Source organism: Prenolepis imparis, unplaced genomic scaffold (assembly GCF_030444845.1).
Source record: "Prenolepis imparis isolate NDT839.2.m4 unplaced genomic scaffold, iyPreImpa1.0 SCAF_9, whole genome shotgun sequence".
Lineage (NCBI taxonomy): Eukaryota > Metazoa > Arthropoda > Insecta > Hymenoptera > Formicidae > Prenolepis > Prenolepis imparis.
Window position 1 is genome coordinate 15,841,113 of NW_028141167.1, and position 15,024 is coordinate 15,856,136.

The window sequence follows — 15,024 nt, forward strand, 5'->3', positions numbered from 1 at the left end:
AAGCAGTGGTATCAACGCAGAGTACTAGGTTAGAAGTGATTCTTCTTGCGACCCTTTTTTGAAAGCACTACATTGTTTATTTTGAACATTTTTGAAAATATATTTTGTATGATCTTCGTCAATTACAACTACATTTTAACACAATATCAATAAAAATATCAATAAAAATACGTGAAATCTTAATTGAAACAATAAAACTGATAACTTTATGTATAAAAGAATTTTTGGTCAGTATTATTTATTTTTAGTCGCGTCTAATATGTTATCGGAATTTTGACAAAATTCTTGCTGAAAGTATGTCAAATACTTAAACAATTCGCATAGGATTTAAATTTTTACAATTTTTTTTTACCTCTCAAAAAAATCACAGCTAAAAGTTACTCAAAAACCCATGTTATTTAAATATAAATAAATAGATGGTCGGTGGCACCCTTTAATATTGAGCTACAGAGCTCGTGTTTCATGGGTATCTTTTTTTAGCCATTTGGGATGAATTAGACAACTGGGAGCGAAAGAATTCGATAAAATCCAAAATAAGCGCCACTCTAATATATATATATATATATATATATATATATATATATTTAACTTATTTATAAAATATATAATATATAAGTTTATATATATACACACAAAACATATGACAAGCGTTCTTGATTTTTTTTTCGATTATTGATGTTATATTGTATAATCTCTCTCTTATCTCTTTCTCTCTGCTACATAAATACTATTATAACGTGTAAGAACTTACGAGTAACGTATGATGGCTCAATGCAAGAATATTCAATCTCGTAGAAAACTTGAGTTCAAATATATCAATATCAATTTTTTTTATAATATATTGGAATATAGAAAAATCATAGAAATATATTTTTTAAGGCGATAAACTTAAAAATTTTTATATTGAAAATATTTTAATCATTTTACAACTACACACACTATATATATTAAATGCAAAATAATTCCGTAAATAAATTAATCAAGTAATAAATCAATTGCAGCTACACACACACACACACACACACACAAATAGCTGGTATGTTGATTTTTATTATTAATTTTTTAAATTTATTTTCTGAATTATTTTGCATTTATATAGTGTGTGTAGTAAAATAATTAAAATATTTTCAAAAAATGTTTAAATTAATCGGCGAAATATATTTTTTTTATAATTTTTCTATATTGCAATATATTATAAAAAAATTGATATTGATTTGAACTCTAGTTTACTGGGTGATACACTGAACATCCTTGCATTGAGCCATCATACATTACTCGACATAAGTTTTTTCACATTATTAGTATTTATGGAGCAAATTATACAATAACATCAATAATCGAAAAGAAATGAAGAATAATCAACATATTCGTCAATCTATGATTGCTACAAGCTAATGATAATTTATATTCGTTCTCTTATTCTTGTCTCTCTATCGCGCTGACTATACATAAAGTATCGATAAAAAAGTATAAGCAATAAATTGTCAAGTCTAAAGTACCCGTGTCTAACATATATTGTATACTAATTCACTCTCAATTATGCTACTGTTATTATTTATCATTAGACAATTATAAAACATACATATAATTTTTAGTGATATATATATATCTTTATATATATTTATATATAATATACGCACATATGTGCATAAGCGTATATAAAATTTACAAAACGTGGGTGCTTATTAGCCTTGCTACGTTACTGCCTTCTGCTACGGAAGGCCAGAAAGCATTTTCAGGCCGTATCTCGCGTGTAGCATGAGCACGTGATCAGCACGGTAGAGGAACAAGGATAACGAGATTATCGATCCTTGTCTCTCTACCGTGCGTCCGCGTGAGCAATGCAATGGTGTGTGTACGTGTACAGACATACACTACTACATAAAACCTGAGAGTTAGTTTCTCAGCGTTGGCAACACTGAAATCGGAGTTTCGCGTTGTCACCGCGTGAGGTCTCCAACATCAATTCGGAGTTTGCCTGGGTCGCCTGCCGACCCTTAAATAATATTTATTTTCATCACATTGTGACGAAAAATAGAGCTCTTATTATTGGGTGCGTTCGGTTTGGGCGCTTAAGCCTAGTCTACAATAGAGTCGTAAGGTCGTAAACGTAAGAAATTGACCAATCACAGTCGATTATTCTCCTCCATTCAACTGTGATTGGTCAATTTCTTACGTTTACGACCTTACGACTCTATTGTAGACTAGCCCTTAAGCCTAGTCTACAATGGCAGTAAGCAGTATAGAGTAAGCAGTAAGCAGTAAGCAGTATGAAATGGGAATTGCCCATTTCGTTACTCCCGGTCTTTACATCCACTAAAAACAGTATACTCTCTATTCCTACAGCCTTGTTATTGCCATTGTATACTGTTTTTAGTGGATGTAAAGACCGGGAGTAACGAAATGGGCAATTCCCATTTCATACTGCTTACTGCTTACTGCTTACTGCTTACTCTATACTGCTTACTGCCATTGTAGACTAGGCTTTACACGCTTAAAGCGCTTTTAAGCTTTTAGTTATTCACATCGTTCGCTTTGGAGTTGCGCTCACAGATCGACTAATGACGTCATCGTGACGTCATAACTTTTGCTCACAAACGCTTAAGCGGGGAGCACACAACTTGCATAGGCGCATAAGCGTATGCATAAGAAATTTGATTGGTTTATTTTCTTATGCATACGTTTATGGACCAATCAATTTTCTTATGTATTATGTTTATGCGCTATGCAAGTTGTGTGCTCCCCGCTTTATTCCTGCGAGGTAGGGCAGCGTGAGGGTGCGAACTGCGAACCCATGCAGCGGAATAGCAGAACGCGGAACGAGAGCGGATGAACCAATCGCAAGCGTTCCGCGATTTTTAGCAGCTTTTAGCGGAATAGCTTTTCGCAGACTGCGTAATATCACAGTATATGTATATGTACAGGGTGTCCGGTGGTTCGCGTTTCACCTGTCGTGGGCAGGTAGAGTGGGTTAAATCGAATAGAAAAGTCCTGTACCATTTTGCAAAATTCGCAATAATTAATGGAGAAATTAATTTCCATTGCACCGACTAAATTTTGTGTCAATTCGCTGCTACTCCGGTAAAGTTATTTATTGTAGAGCGAAACGAGAATGAAATGATTAGTCAGTATTAAAATTTTGATTATACTTTTAATTAAAAATTATCCGATTTATGTCATGTTTGATGTCATTTTAATCGCAAGAGTCTCATTAATCCATTAAAATTATTTCCAAACCGATAAAATGCAAATTAAAAGTTTTAATTTTTATATATACGATGTTTACAATCGTGATTATTGTAGATAAGGCGAGCTTCTCGATGCCGTCGAAGCGAGAGCGAGAACGAATAAAGAGCGAGCGAGATGACGTATCATCAAAGAGTTCCGAAGTCTCTCTCGGCTCCCTTTAAATATAATCTTTCATATCGTATGTCATGTTACTATAGAAAATAATATTTTTGTATTTCGCATATAATCGGTTTAAAAATAATTCTAATGGATTAGTGAGATTTTTGCGATTAAAATGACACCAAACACGACATAAATCGGATAATTTTTAATTAGATAGGTAATTAAAATTTGGATTACATATCATATAAAAATCATCCGATTTATGTCCGATGTCGTGATGTCTTTTTAATTCAGTAAAATTATATATATATATATAATTTTACTTTTACTACTTTAATTTTTTATATATAACATATATATTTATCCGCGTGCGCGTAGTATATACTCATATATATATGTATATAATTCTTCGTACCTAAAAATTTCAACCGACTGAAATTCATGTTAAGGCTGGTTTATAGAGGCCGTAAACTTTTTCCGTAACTGTAAATTTAAGGATTCAACCAATCACGTTGCCGAATCAAGCAACGGGATTGGTTGAATCCTTAAATTTACGGCTACGGAAAAAGTTTACGGCCTCTATAAACCAGCCTTTAAGATTATGGTTATTTCTGATCTTACGGAATTATTTTTAGATCAAAGCTAGTTTTTGATTGGTTCTCGAGCTTATACTTACGGGCCACCGCACAAGCTTTTCCGTAAACGCGTTACGTTATGTTAAGTATTGGGGGTCGATCATGTAACTTTTCTTTAGAGTGAAAACGTGAAAAATGAAAAATTTTGCTCTGTTCCGCCAATCACGCATTGGTTTCCATAGTGAAATTGTTCACTTTTCACGTTTTCGCTCTAAAGAAAAGTTACTTGAAACTTAAATTCGTACGTAATCTTAAACTTTAGTCAACGCACAAAGAAAAATCGTAACGTAGGCCGGTATTCATAGTCCGTTCTTATATTTAAGATCGTCTTAAGACCTTGTTTAACCAATCAAATGCTCGCATAGCATCTCTTGATTGGTTGAACAAGATCTTAAGACGATCTTAAATATAAGAACGGACTATGAATACCGGCCGTAATTACGGTTTTACGATTACGTTTTTCTTTGTGCGTTGACTAAAGTTTAAGGGTCATTCCACAATAGGTTGCAAATGCCCTCGTTGCCAGTTGACAATTGCGGATTGACCAATCAGAGCAAAGCTACTTGTCAGCTGATTGGTCAATCCGCAATTATCAACTGGCAACGACGGCATTTGCAACCTATTGTGGAATGACCCTAAAATTACATATGAATTTAAGTTTAAAGTCAGTACTTAACATAACGTAACACCACAGTATATACAGTAGCGCAACTCTCTCAATTTCTTGATACATAAAATGGAGTACGCATGCGCGAAATCAGCGAGTATATTCAGTACCAGCCATCTGTACTTTTCTCTCATTCTTTCTTTTGGTTTTCTCTCTCTGATTCATACTGAGGGATCGAGTAGCTGAGGTATGGTTAGGTGAGAGATTTGAAAGAGAAAAAATAATAATAAATAATTTGCGATATAAGTACATATGTATAATTTATTGTACATTATAGTACATTATAATTTCTTAAGATAAAATAAAACATAAATTATAATTACGCACTTTATAATTTTGCTATAAAATATTTGTTATAAAATATATATATAATATAGAATTATTTATTAATAAATATATTTAATAAATATCTTGGTTTTTTTATTCATTTATTTGCTTTAATATATGGATTTTAATTAAACGCATATATTATCATATGTTATAAAAATTTTTTAAATATTTCTTTTAATTTTAAGCTTTTAATTGTGTTAAATATATATGTGTGCACATTAATATGTAAATATATGAATATTTGATGTGATTCTTTTGTTATCTGTTATGTCAAGTATAAATTATTATTTATTTTAATATTTAAATTATGTTATATAATATTTTATATTTTTTTATGTATTTATTTGTCTTATATATATTAGACATTATATTATTAACAATGTGTGATCTCTTATATACATAATTTTTATTAAAATTAATTTATTTTACATGTAGTAATGTGCTAAAAAGAGAGCGAAAATAAAGAGAATATGAGATAAAAGTTTAGATGGCAGTACTGGTTATACTCGCTGATTTCACGCATGCGCGTTCCATTTTATGTTACACAAACATCAAAGGTGCCGACAGAGAGTTGCGCTACTGTATATACTGTGGTAACACGTTACGGAAAAGCTTGTGCGGTGGCCCTACGGGCTACTGCACACAGGACGCGTTGACGCGTTAAGCCTAGTCTACAATGGCAGTAAGCAGTATAGAGTAAGCAGTAAGCAGTAAGCAGTATGAAATGGGAATTGCCCATTTCGTTACTCCCGGTCTTTACATCCACTAAAAACAGTATACTCTCTATTCCTACAGCCTTGTTATTGCCATTGTATACTGTTTTTAGTGGATGTAAAGACCGGGAGTAACGAAATGGGCAATTCCCATTTCATACTGCTTACTGCTTACTGCTTACTCTATACTGCTTACCAGGGTTGGGAACGTATCATACCTTATGTATCATACATAGATATTCTACGTATGATACTAAGTATGATACGTGCCTTAGTTTGATACATATGTGTTCGTATCATACGTTACATAACCTTTCGTTTCACACGTGATGCATCACGTGAACAAGAATAAATTATGCATTATACGCATTACGCATCATGCGTGAAATGGAATGTACCCAATTACCTATTGTTAACTACTGTGCAGAGTTGTTATTAAAAAGTAATATAAATAATAAAATAATTTGAATAAGGGCGGAAAACCCAGACATTCTTTCTGGACAGAAGGAACTTTTATTGAAAAAAGAAATGATAAAGGAAAAAAGTCATGATATAACAAAAATTATCGATTTTATTAATTGATTTAGGATATTAAATAAGATAATGCTTTGTTTATTAACTACATTAAACACTGTACTATTATATACTGCACTTACATTTTCAATTTCACTTCTTTTTTGTTTTTTATTTATAGACTGCATATTGCATATTTAAAAGATCTGTTTTTTATTAATGGTTAATATACAGATTTGAGGTTAGGATTAAATGTCAAATTTCATGCATAAGTTGTGTTCCAAAATTCACTGCTAGTGCTGAAAATCTATAACATACATAACGTGAACTATATAATTTTCAGCGCTGGCAGTGAATTTTAGAACATAGCTATAATTTGATACGTATCCTACGTATGATACGCAATCATACGTATTATACGTAGGATACTTCTGGAATGCGTATCAAACCCATCCCTGCTGCTTACTGCCATTGTAGACTAGGCTTTACATTGGTCGTAGAATCGTAGATCGTAAAAAAATTGACCAACCGCAGTCGATTATTTCAAAAATAATCAACTGTGGTTGGTTAATTTTCTTACGATCTATGATTCTACGACCAATGTAGACCCGGCTTTGAAATAAGAACGGACTATGAATACCGGCCATACTGTGCTGTGACTGGTATATACTGTGGCCCCGGCCACAGCCCCGGCCCTAAAGTCTGTGAATGTCCAAGAAGCGAACGCACCCAGTTGTGACGTCATATATAAACATGTCAAGTATGGATTCGTCAAAGAACGAAATGCAGACCGAGTCAACATTAATCGAAAATTTGTCAGCAGAGCAGTATTCGAGATGCGAATCGCCAAAACGTGGTACCACGCTTTCCACCAGCACCAGCAGTTTCGAGGCGCTGGATCCGCATGATCCGAACCTAAGTCGTTTGGCAAACATGATGTTCGAGAAGACAGGAGAATATCTGCAGGAGGAACTCACTTCCACTCACGCAGACTATCAATTGTTGGAACGCTTAAATAAAGAAACTATCACCAAATATACGGAACTGAAGGTTATATCGTCGAACGTCGTGCAATCATTGGACTCTCTGAACGAAAAGTATCAAAAATTACAACCGATTCTAGATAATATCAATCAGATTGATGATAGTGTCAGCAAATTGGAGCAAGCTGCTTACAAACTTGCAGCATATTCTAAACGACTTGAAGCCAAATTCAAGGATCTCGAAAAAGATACAAAAACCAAATAAAATTATATAATTATAAAGATATGTCTTTGTTTATATGTACTTATATGTAATAGTATTTATCAGAAATAATATCAATATGAATAATTGCATAGAGAATGTAGGAACTTTGCAGTAAGAAAACAGATAGATAATGTCATGCAATTGGCTATTGAATAGAGAATTTTTAAAATCCCGAAAATGTTTTATTTGTTAGTTAATTGTTTTTTGTTGGAAAACTCATTATATGTATAAGAAATAGTGAAAAATATCTTTTTACATTATATTTATTAATATAATATATAAATAAATAAGATCTCTTTTAAAAGTGTAGTACAATTTCTTTGCATATCAAAATGTATAAATTTTATAAGCAACAATTATAATTAATTTTATTTTATTACAAATAATGAATTTTATTTAATCTACAATTTCTTTTCTTTTTTTGCAATATGTTAATACAGTGTCTTGACAATAATGATACAAGTGTAAATACGATTAATGTAAATAAGAATAAATATTAATAAAAGAAATATACATATATTTGATTTAGTATAAAGTAATATAAAGTATAATATTAATTATATGACATAACAAATAAAGTTTATGATTTAACGTTAGATTTATTTGTTCCTAATGTTAATAACAATTTTACTGAAACAATGAGTATAATGAATATATATATACACACACATGTACGCGCGTATGTATGGTAAATTCATGGATAATAACCCATTATCAGTAATTGTCACATGTTTGGTACACACTTGTGAAGCATTATAATATTACATTAAATATAAATTATTAAATATAGAATACAAATGAAATATTCAGAATACAACTATAGAAAACTATAAAACTTCAAGATTGCATTGTCTTGTAACATTAAAATATCTATGTCGAATTGAATGTAAGAGTTTGACACGCTTATAATTATTATGCTCCAACACGAGTTTCAGAAGTATCACAATATATAGACACATTCATATAACCATAATAAAGCTGTATGGTTTCTGTAATTTAATTGCTGATACAGATCAATGCAAATGATGTTTAACAGTCTAAAAAATTGCCAGCCATTAATAACTCTAAGGCAATTTCTGGTGCAATGGGAAATTCTGGTATTTCTGTACTGCTATTTGTGTAGCGTACTTTGTAAGTAAAATACATGCAGACTTTTTGCAACACATGAGACCTACAAAAAAAATATATATACTTGTTTAGACAATTCAATTATGATCAATGCAAAAAACAATATTTTATTGAAATAAAAAAATTAATAACTCTCTTTTTCAATTTATTACATTTTGTACACTTATTTTTTACTATATTTTATACACTTACGGGATTTCTCGAAAATTAACTTCATTAGCTTCATTCTCTGCAAATTGTCCAGGACCGCTTAACATTGCTTTGATAGTACCGCTTGTTAATGCATGTTCTCTTTTAACGATAAATTCATGTCCATCACTACTAACCAGTTTCACATACATTGCATTTGGTCCCTCACAACCTCCATAAACAGGAGCACTCTCTTGCTAAAATTTTCAAAAGATTAATTATGTCATTCACATATATATACATTTCAATTTCATGTACATTAGAAGATTGTATAATATAATCAAAAACAATAACAATATAAACAGCAGGATAAAGAAAAGGAATTGTATCTAAGCAGCAAAATTTAATTTGGAGAGATAGGTACCACATGCAGGTCTTTAGATGATCTGCCCTCTTCTTCTTCAGTTTTATCGACACTCGCTTCTCCATTGGACTTGATCCAAAGAAATTATTATCAATTAATTAATATTTTAGTTTACTATAAATTTTCAGCTTTCCAGAAAAGGAATGAGTAAAATCTCAACATATAATAGCAAACCAATATGTATATAATTTTATTATGGAAAAGTATCATTATTTTTTTCATCCCAGTAACCACACAGAGCAGCATTATACATGCAAATGAAATTGTTTTATACATACCTTTTCAGCCTGCATATTCACGTCAGTAGACATGTTTATTACTTATGAGCAAATATTTTTCTAAAACAAGACAATATATAAATATGTTTATTATAAATATAAGCAGATAAATTATATATAAAATAAATATTAAAATAAAGTATAAAGCCATTTATAAAGTAGGCATACTAAATTATTATTAGACAATATGATTATTGGACATAATTATTAGCAGCATTAAATAAAATATCCTATATAATATATAATGAATTTTCATTAATCATATCTTTTAATAGCTTTTAATACATTAAATTATATATTAAAACATATGCAGAATGTTTCAGAAAATTAACAAATAAATATTTTCTACTATTCCAAAATTATTTTACACTTTTAAACACAAAACTATTTTCGAGTTTCTATTTTACATAATTTTTTTTATAAGTTAAATAAAAATAGTTTGATATTATCGTCAAGGACGTTAGAGCAATATATTTGTTATATAAATGTTATCTGATCATATTGCTGTGGTTAGTAGATTCATAAAGTTAATTACAAATTACATATTACGAAATTGCAAATAACTTTGTATACCTCACAAGTAATAGAATGTTTTTCTTTTATATGGATTTTCGTCTTATAGAATTATATAGAGAAATACAATACTGCAACAAAGTTTCTTGAGAGTCAACAGGAGTGACGAATAAATTCTGCTCCGATATTGGAGACCTCGCGCGGTGATAATGAGAAATTATGGTTTCAGGGTTACCAACGCTGAGAAATAAAGGCCTAGTTTACATCGTGCACTTGATACGCAGCTCCGGGAACTTAGCCGGTCAACTTCGACTTTTTTAATTTTTTTTTTTTTTAATCGTTTGTTGGTCGTTTGTTGGTGATTTTTGGCCTAATTACAACGTTTGTTGGTTTTTAATTTTTTTTTAAATTAAAAAAGAAAAATTAGCGTTAAGTTAGCCGGAAAAATCTCATTTTTAATAAAAAAAACGGTCTAATCGATGCGTAATCGTCTGCTGATGATTGTTGGTCTAATTTTAGCGTTTGTTGGTTTATTATTAGTCTTAAAAACGAAAAATTATCTCACATTGAAACCGCATCTGCAGTAATCGAATATGATTGGTTTATTGCTTACAACTTAAGACTTATTTCTATAAATGTAAGGCTAACATCTATAAAACTGGCTATGAATACGGGCCCTAACATACAAATACACATAGCAATTGTTAAACATAAAATTATTTGTTTATAGACACTATAATATTTATTAATATTTATTTTAATTATTTAAAAACTTGAAACTATTTTTGAAATTTTTCCATTTTTCCAATTTTTCTTTATATATTATTTATCCATATTTACTATTTCTTTATAAAAAATGAGTAATAATGATGCTCAATCAAATTTTTAAAAATCTTATCTAAATCTTAAATTGTAAAAACAGCAGTTAAGATATACAAAAAAATTGTTGAAACCTCTATGTTTGGATAGACAGATACACACATATGATATGCAAAGTTTTAAGTCAATATATATATTTCTACATATAGATTTCTAAATTTGATTGTATCAATATTAACAAGGGATTCCGTTAATATTGAAGAGTGGGATAACTGCTTCTCAAATAGTAGGGTTTGATGAAGACATTTCATTTACATCAATATCTAACATAAATAATCAAATAATATATTGCTTTATTATATAGTTATTTACACGTGCAACAAACTTCTTATTTCATAATATATACAATATTTACAATATGTATGATACAGAAATGGAATTAGTAAGATTTTGTAAAACGGGTGCAACCTGTAACATAAATTATAACAGATATATCAAAAAATATTCCTAGGTGCAATTAGCATGTTTATATTAGTTCTAAGTAATAGAAAGGAAGTATGCACACACGCACACATTAAAACAATCCAAATATCATAAATAATAAAAAGATTTTCAATATTTGTCAAAAATGAAAGTTTACGTTTAAATGTGTGCATACATTTTAGTTTTATTAATTAAAAAAAAATATATATATTTTTAAAATAGTAAAACTATATATATTATTTTTTTATACATACTTTCTGCAACTGAAGGAAGAATATTAAAATCCAAATATTTTGTGCGGCTGAAGGAAGAATGTGAAAATCCAAATATTTTCTGCGACTGAAGGAAGAACATGAAAATTCAAATACTTTGTGTGGCTGAAGGAAGAACTTTCCTGTCTCTTGATAGATAGCATTAATATCAGCAGCAAAAATTATATCTGGCTGTGCTACATAATCCTCAAGATCCACTTCTTCGCTCAAATTTATCTTTGCATAATCGTAGAAAAGATCAAACGTTTTTTGTCGACGATCGGATAGCGGAAGTTTAATCTTGCGATCCAGTCTACTAGGACGAAGCTATACGGGATTCAATATGTCCATTCTGGAAGAATATACTGAAATAATAAAACTAAAGTACAATCTTAATATACATAAAAATATGCTTAAAGATCCAAGGAAATTAAACAAGAGTTACCAGCTCATCTATTTGTTGCCATAATGACTTTAACATTAGTTGTCTGATCAAAACCATCCATTTGATTTGAGTAATTCCAGGAGAATACGTTACACTTCTTGATCTGCTACAGCTTGAGTGTCAAATCTTTTTGTAGCAATAGCATTTATTTCATCAACAAATATTATGACTGGTGAGTTTTCTTTAGCCAAACGAAACACGTCTCGTACCATTTGTGGTCCTTCGCTCAAATACTTTTACACAAATGAAGGCAGCTGGAAAAATAGAAAATAATAGAATTTAAAACACAAAATCTGTTTGTTATTATTCTTCCATCCGATTAGTTTAGATATATTCTGAGATTTTTTTTAACAGTATATTTAAATTTGTACCAGTAGTATGTCTAGCAACTGCTTGCGCCAACATAGTTTTTCCACAACCGGATAGTCCGCACATGAGTACATCTCACAGTAGATCAATGCCAATTTGTTTATACAATTCGAATGAGTAAGAGGAAATTCTATTGCTTTTCTGATCTCTTGTTTTTGCATCCATTCCACCCATGTCACTGTACTGGATATTTGGCTTCTCACCTGTATTGCAAATATATCTTGATATTTATAATTTTATCTTATTTAAATTTAATCTAAACGTAATCAAAATATTCTTAACAATTTTTACCTGTTTGTAACATTCAAATGCTGGGATTAGCTTCTGGTGGCAGCACATCGATTAAAACATTGCTATGCTTATGAAATGCTACACAAATTGCTGTGCAACGCTACTTAAATACCTGTAACAAACATTAATATATAGATGATAGAGAACAATTTATAGAGAACTATAGTGCACGTTACGTGCATTATAGATTTTCAGTAAAATTTTCCTCGAAGAAGACGTTTTGGAACGTAACCTTAGTGCTAAACGTTTCCGAGTAAACTCAAATTCTTATGTAATGCAGAAGTTAATTATACATCTTATAAGGATTTGCGTTTCAAAAAAGCGTGTTCAATATGTCCGGTCTCGTTCAAGACAAAGAATTTTGTTCGACTCTAGAAAATTCTAGAAAAAATTGTCCAGACAACTTACGTCTTTTTTTCTTCGGTAATTATTCAGTTTAGCTGCCTCACGATATATCAATAAATTTGCACTCATTCGACGCGTTTTTGCTTAAAATGAAAGAATCTGGCAGAAAAAAGCGTCGCTCTGTCCTGCAAAGCGAAATATTAAGTTAAATTTTTTTTTTTTAAATAGTTTCCCGTACAGGAACGCACTTGACCGGTTAGGTCTTATGGCGATGTTAACCTCTATGTCCCTCGTTTGTATTCCTCTTCCGTTTATATAACTCTCTTTATTCTGCAAATAAACTGATAAATACTATAAACTTTGTTCCAATTTTCGTGTTTTATAATATCAGATATCCTTTCTTCATTGCAATTAACCAGCTTCTGTGTCACAAAATCCTTTTTCATCTGCGTTCTTTGACTATTATGGCCGGTATTCATAGTCCGTTCTTATTTCAAGACCTTAATAATTATTATTATTATATTATATACCGGGTGTTCAAAATAAAACGTTACAAATTTTTATCTTCAAAAATATTGTTTCTAGAAAAAAATATTTTAAACAAAAATTGCAATATTTCAAGGGGGAAATAAGTTAATGTTATAGATAAAAATATTTGTAGGAGATGGTTTTCAAGGTCATTTTAAAGTCAACTTGATTTTTTAAAATGGAATTACCCTAAATATTTTATGTAAATAGATTCCTTGTAACATTCTGCATAAAAAATTACAAGGGTAAGATAAGTCAAAAATCGAATGGTTCACGAGATATTTATATCTTAATCTGACATATTTTGATATAAAATACAAAATATCTCGGAAATTATTTAGTTTTCGATAATCTTACCTTATTAATACTTTTATGCACAAAATAATGAAAGGAATCAATTTGTGTAAAAAAAACACATAGTTGTTTTTAAAAAAAATATCTAATTTGCAACAAAAATTTTTTTAAAATAATTATTAACCATCAATCAATCAACAGCTGTAAAGAGGTCCAGTCCGTCTGGTCTTTGCACATGCGCAGTCATACCGCATGTCAAAGTCTAATATCTCGATCATTTTACGGTTGTTGATTGACTGTCAAGGGAAAAGAATAGTTTTCGGCATTTTTTAGAAGTGTATTAAAGAGATCTTAAGTATTATCTTATGCAAATATGTTTTTATTTAGAAATGGCATCTAAGAAATCTTAACGTGTTATTTCTCGCCTCTGATGTCACAATTCCAATATGGCCGCGGTGAGCACCCAGGAGCCTTAAACTTGATTTTCAGATAAAATAATTATTTTCCAAACGTTAAGAACATTACAGACGTGTTTCCCAAATAATTTTACGTTAATTACAAAAAACAAATTTTTTTTAAATTTATGTCTGCTAACTATACGTTCAATTTATTTTAATTAATTATAAATAAACTACTATTTCCTAAACTATGAGAATCTATTCCTCAATTTGCCCAAATGATTCCCAAACGATTGGTATAATAGGAAATAAGAAATCTCTAAATCGTCTGCTAACTATATATGGAGGTGATATATTTTTCTGTCTCAATTGTGATCGTGTAGGTCCGTAATTATACGGTTTGGAACCTTGTTTCATATATATTTTATTTCTTTATAAAAGTTTTTTTGACGCAAAATCTGTTTAAATTTTTTGATATAATTAAAGAAAAATATAACAATATTGTTAAAGAATAAATAATAATAAAACCAACAAATAAAATAAAAATAAGATGTAAAAATGGAAAATCAGAAATAGGTGGTTGTCTTCTCCTCTTGCGCTTCTTATTCCTTCTTAGGAAGACAATACGGAATGGGGAGAGGGGGCACAGTTAAGACAGAACATATCCATTTCTGTTAATCTTCCTTGCGCGAAACTTGTCTTTGTTGGCATATAGGCAAGGCCATCCATTAGTATAAGCTCTATGCATTCTACTCTTTCTTCATTGGTTGTTGACAATATCCTTAACATATCACATCCTTGAAATATGTGCAAAATTTTGAAATAGCCCCGTAGCTCTATGGCCGGTATTCATAGTCCGTTCTTATTTCAAG

At 30.4% G+C, this 15,024-nt stretch overlaps 2 protein-coding genes and 1 long non-coding RNA gene across 5 annotated transcripts; 1 reads left to right on the top strand and 2 right to left on the bottom strand.

The window, feature by feature from the left end:
• The first annotated feature begins 6,887 nt into the window (after positions 1 to 6,887).
• Positions 6,888 to 7,857, top strand: Blos2 (biogenesis of lysosome-related organelles complex 1 subunit 2). Its single transcript, XM_083046134.1, has one exon. It carries the CDS (start codon positions 6,918 to 6,920, stop codon positions 7,455 to 7,457), a length of 540 nt encoding a protein of 179 aa, XP_082902260.1. The 5' UTR covers positions 6,888 to 6,917; the 3' UTR covers positions 7,458 to 7,857.
• Positions 7,858 to 7,898: 41 nt separating this feature from the next.
• On the bottom strand, positions 7,899 to 10,146 carry Eloc (transcription elongation factor elongin C). 2 transcript variants are annotated; one of them, XM_083046135.1, is made up of 5 exons: positions 9,990 to 10,146; positions 9,417 to 9,476; positions 9,139 to 9,207; positions 8,778 to 8,971; positions 8,028 to 8,628 (listed from the first exon to the last, which is right to left on the bottom strand). In XM_083046135.1, the coding sequence occupies exons 2-5, from the start codon at positions 9,447 to 9,449 to the stop codon at positions 8,487 to 8,489; spliced, it is 438 nt and encodes a 145-aa protein (XP_082902261.1). In that variant the 5' UTR covers positions 9,450 to 9,476; positions 9,990 to 10,146; the 3' UTR covers positions 8,028 to 8,486. The 2 variants fall into 2 exon arrangements, with proteins under 2 accessions (XP_082902262.1, XP_082902261.1); XM_083046136.1 differs by lacking the exon at positions 9,139 to 9,207 and having other exon boundaries at positions 7,899 to 8,628.
• Positions 10,147 to 11,084: 938 nt separating this feature from the next.
• On the bottom strand, positions 11,085 to 13,430 carry LOC145940744 (uncharacterized). Of its 2 annotated transcripts, none has more exons than XR_014426069.1 (7): positions 13,212 to 13,430; positions 12,996 to 13,117; positions 12,588 to 12,699; positions 12,299 to 12,499; positions 11,928 to 12,181; positions 11,486 to 11,834; positions 11,085 to 11,216 (listed from the first exon to the last, which is right to left on the bottom strand). It is a non-coding gene; the product is annotated as an uncharacterized LOC145940744 (long non-coding RNA). The 2 variants fall into 2 exon arrangements; XR_014426068.1 differs by having other exon boundaries at positions 11,486 to 11,847.
• Between the last annotated feature and the right edge of the window lie 1,594 nt (positions 13,431 to 15,024).